The sequence below is a fragment of the Geospiza fortis genome, unplaced genomic scaffold (genome assembly GCF_000277835.1).
Source record: "Geospiza fortis unplaced genomic scaffold, GeoFor_1.0 scaffold183, whole genome shotgun sequence".
NCBI classification, from domain to species: Eukaryota; Metazoa; Chordata; class Aves; order Passeriformes; family Thraupidae; genus Geospiza; species Geospiza fortis.
In genome coordinates, this window is record NW_005054447.1 from 592,105 (window position 1) to 595,335 (window position 3,231).

Genomic DNA, 3,231 nt, shown 5'->3' on the forward strand with positions numbered 1-3,231 from the left:
CCTGAAACACAGAGGAGTGCGGCCCTGCATGGCTGGGCTCAGCCTGGCACCTGAAACACAGAGCAGCGTGGCCCTGCATGGCCAGGCTCAGCCTGGCACCTCTCATCCCCCCCAGCTCCCAGCCGTGTTACCTCTGCCATTGAGCCGCTCCGAGGCCGAGTCCTGCAAAGCAGAGAGGAAAACAGTCGTGAGCTGAAACTGAGAGAGCAGCTGGAAGGTAGGAGGGGTGGCTGTAGCCAGGGTGGTTGGCCCCGTGCTGAGCTCACAGCCCAGGGAGGGCAGCAGGGATGAGCAGGGACACTGCCCCAGCCTTCACCTGAGGTGACTTTAGAGCTGCCAGGAGAGGGGTGGCTTGTGCTGAGGCAACAACACCCAGCTCTGGGTCACCCAGGGTCACCTGCTGCCTTGTTCCCATAGACACCACCTGTGCAGTTCCAGTAAGTGGCTGTCAGTGGCACAGAGTTACCGTCATTAACACACCTGAGGCTTAAAAAGTCACAGGTGTTGCGAAAGAGGCTCCTTCTGGTGTGCAGAGACACCCTGAGTCAAAATACACACGCCCGCGGGGCTGTGGCACAGGGCATGTCACCACGGGGGGGTTGTGGCTCCAGCAGGGTCAGAAGGGGGTGGCACAGCCCGGGTGCTCCTGCCGGGCTGCAGGGACACCGGAGGAACCAGCCCGAGCCAGGGGAACCTGCGCTCCCAGGGCGGGGAGGGCTGTGCCGCTGCTAAGAGACGGGATAAACACAGCCGGGGCTGGAGAGGGGATGAGTCAGGCATCGATCCGCTTGAGCTGCTCAGAGTTATCTCAGAATTGTCCTCCTGTGACAGCTCCTCGTACGAGAAACCCGGGACCATGGGCGGGCAGGTGCTGTGAGCCTGTGGTGGGTGGGTGGGCTGGAGCCCCCTCGGGAGGTTCAGGTGGCACTGTCGGTGTCTGCTCCGTGTTTTCCAGCCGTGGTTGTGCCGTGCCACAGAGCAGCTGCCTGGAAAGGTGTTCCTGCTGCACTGAGCCTGCTCCCTGCCAGCCCCAGTGAGTCCTTCTCTTTTGCTGCTGCTCCTGGGCTCTGCCACCGCAGGTAAGACTAGGATTTCGCACGAGCAGAGGGAAGGGCGGTTAAACCTGGGGTGATAAACCCACAGATCCAGGTGCACAATGCAGGAGGGTTTGGGAGCCTTTGCTCCAAGAGCAGCACAGTGTGGAGATGATGGAGTTTGTCACACCAGAGGAGAGCAGAGGTCCCTGCGCCATGCCGGGCTCAGAGGCCTGGCAGAGCAGTGCGGGGGCACTGGGGCTGAGTGCCAAGGTCAGAGGAGAGGGGAGCCCTCCCTGGCCGGGTCACAGTGCCAGGGCATGCTCAGCCATGCACACACACCCTTCCAGCAGGGTTTACAGCGAGTGCCAAGCCATTATCCCTGGGCTGGCTCACAAAGGCAGCCTGGCTGCGTGAGCCAGGAGCTGTTGCCTCCCTGCCGTGTCCCTGCAGCGTGCCTGGGGCTGCTGGCATTGGGAACAAGCCGTGACCTGTGCAGGGGAGGACTGGCTCCTGCCTGGTGCCGTGTGGCCGTGTCCCAGCACTCTGGAGTCTGGCTCCTTGAGGAAATGCCAGCAGCCTTCCTCCCAAAGCCAGGCTCAGCTGGCACCCGGGCCCAGTGTGGGCAGCTTGTGCCAATTCCCCACCCCTGGATGGGCTCTGGGGTGCAGAGCCTGTTTCCTGGTGCCAGGGAGCTGCTGGGAGCAGGAGGGCAGGGTGGGAAGGAGAACCTGAGCCCTGCATCTCCCACCTCGCTGCCCTTCCTGAGGCACTGCTCTGCGGAGAAGGGAAGAGCTCCCAGAGGCTGGGCAGTTTTGTAATGCTGCCCCAACATCTGCCAGCCCAGGGCCCGTGGGGCTGGTCCTGCCTCATGCTGACCTCCTGTGTCACCTGGGCCTGGGCCGGGCACCTCCTGGATAATGGGATCCTAACGGTTCCCGTGGGAACAGGCCCGGGTTGGGATGGATCCTGCAGGGCCCACGGCAGCAGCACGGCTGGCTCTGTGTCCCCACAGGGCCCAGAGCTGTCCCCATCACATCAGACACCACCCAGAGCTGTCCCCATCTCCTCATCCCCTGCTGGGCTCCTTTCCAAGACACCAGGTCTGGTGTGAATGCACATGAGATGAGTGATTACTGGTTTTTGGGGTTTTTTTTCATTTTCTTCAGTCCACGAACTTCTTCTGTTTCAAAGGGATTCAGAGCTTGGGGCTGCCTCTCCATGACTCCTCTCAAGCCCCACCATGAGCAGGAGCTGCACTGGTTAAATCCAAAGCCAGAGCAGGAGTGGAGGCACATGATTTCCTGCAGAGCTCCATGCTGCCGTGACTGATTGAGCTCCCTTGCTGCGTTCTCCTGGAGCTCTCCACGGCCCCGTGGCCATCCCAGCCCCAGCTGTGCCCGTGCCAGCCCAGGGGCCGCGCACTTCTGCAGAGCCTCTTCCCCCCTTTGAGCAGGGATCCGTGCTGGGGTGCAGGGTGTGCTGAGCTGGGCTCTGTCCCTCCTTCGGGAGCAGCTGGGACGTTCCCTCAGCCAGCCGAGCTTCTCAGGGTGATCCGATTGCGAGGGTGAGTCCCCGGCTGGGGGATTTACCCCGTGGGTGTGTGCAGGCACTGCAGAGCCAGCTCCCCGCCCTGCAGGGCTGATGTGCCTCTGTCCTGCTGCTGCTGCTGCTGCTGGAGGGTTTGCAGTGCCCGGCGAGCCTGGCCATACCCCTGTGCCCTTCTGGGGAAGTGCCTCCCTGCCAGGGAGGGACTGCCTGGGGTTTGGGGGTTTGGTGCCCGTGGCTCTTCCTGCACTGCAGAGTGCTGCAGGTGTGTCCCCGGGCTGAGCAGAGGCACTGGGGGCTGTGTTAGGAGGGCCTGGCTCTCCCCCAGGCCGTGCCCAGGAGGGGGATCAGACCCTTCGGGAGGTCCTGCTCCCCTTGGAATGGGGGACACTGCCTTGCTTGTCTGCTGCCTGGGCCGGGAAAGGGAAAGGCAGCCCCAGAAATGTGGGAGTGAGAGCTGGGGGGCCACCCAAGCACCGTGCCCAGCCACAAAAGGGTTTGAGGAGCAGGGAAGACCCTTCCTTGGCACCCAAGCTCTGTGCACAGCCACGGAGGGGTGTGAGGAGCAGGGAAAACCCTTCCTGGGGTGCTGGGGAGCAGCAGCTCCTTGGCTCTGGGCTGCCCCAGCCTCTCAGCACAGCTCCGGGCT

General features: G+C 63.1%; 1 protein-coding gene across 1 annotated transcript in view; it reads right to left on the minus strand.

The window, feature by feature from the left end:
* The window catches only part of TMPRSS4 (transmembrane serine protease 4), a 4,706-nt gene extending 3,454 nt beyond the window's left edge, over positions 1-1,252 (minus strand). The window contains 1 exon segment of the mRNA XM_031062389.1: positions 1,197-1,252. Coding sequence (XP_030918249.1) covers positions 1,197-1,252 — 56 coding nt within the window.
* Positions 1,253-3,231: the final 1,979 nt, after the last annotated feature.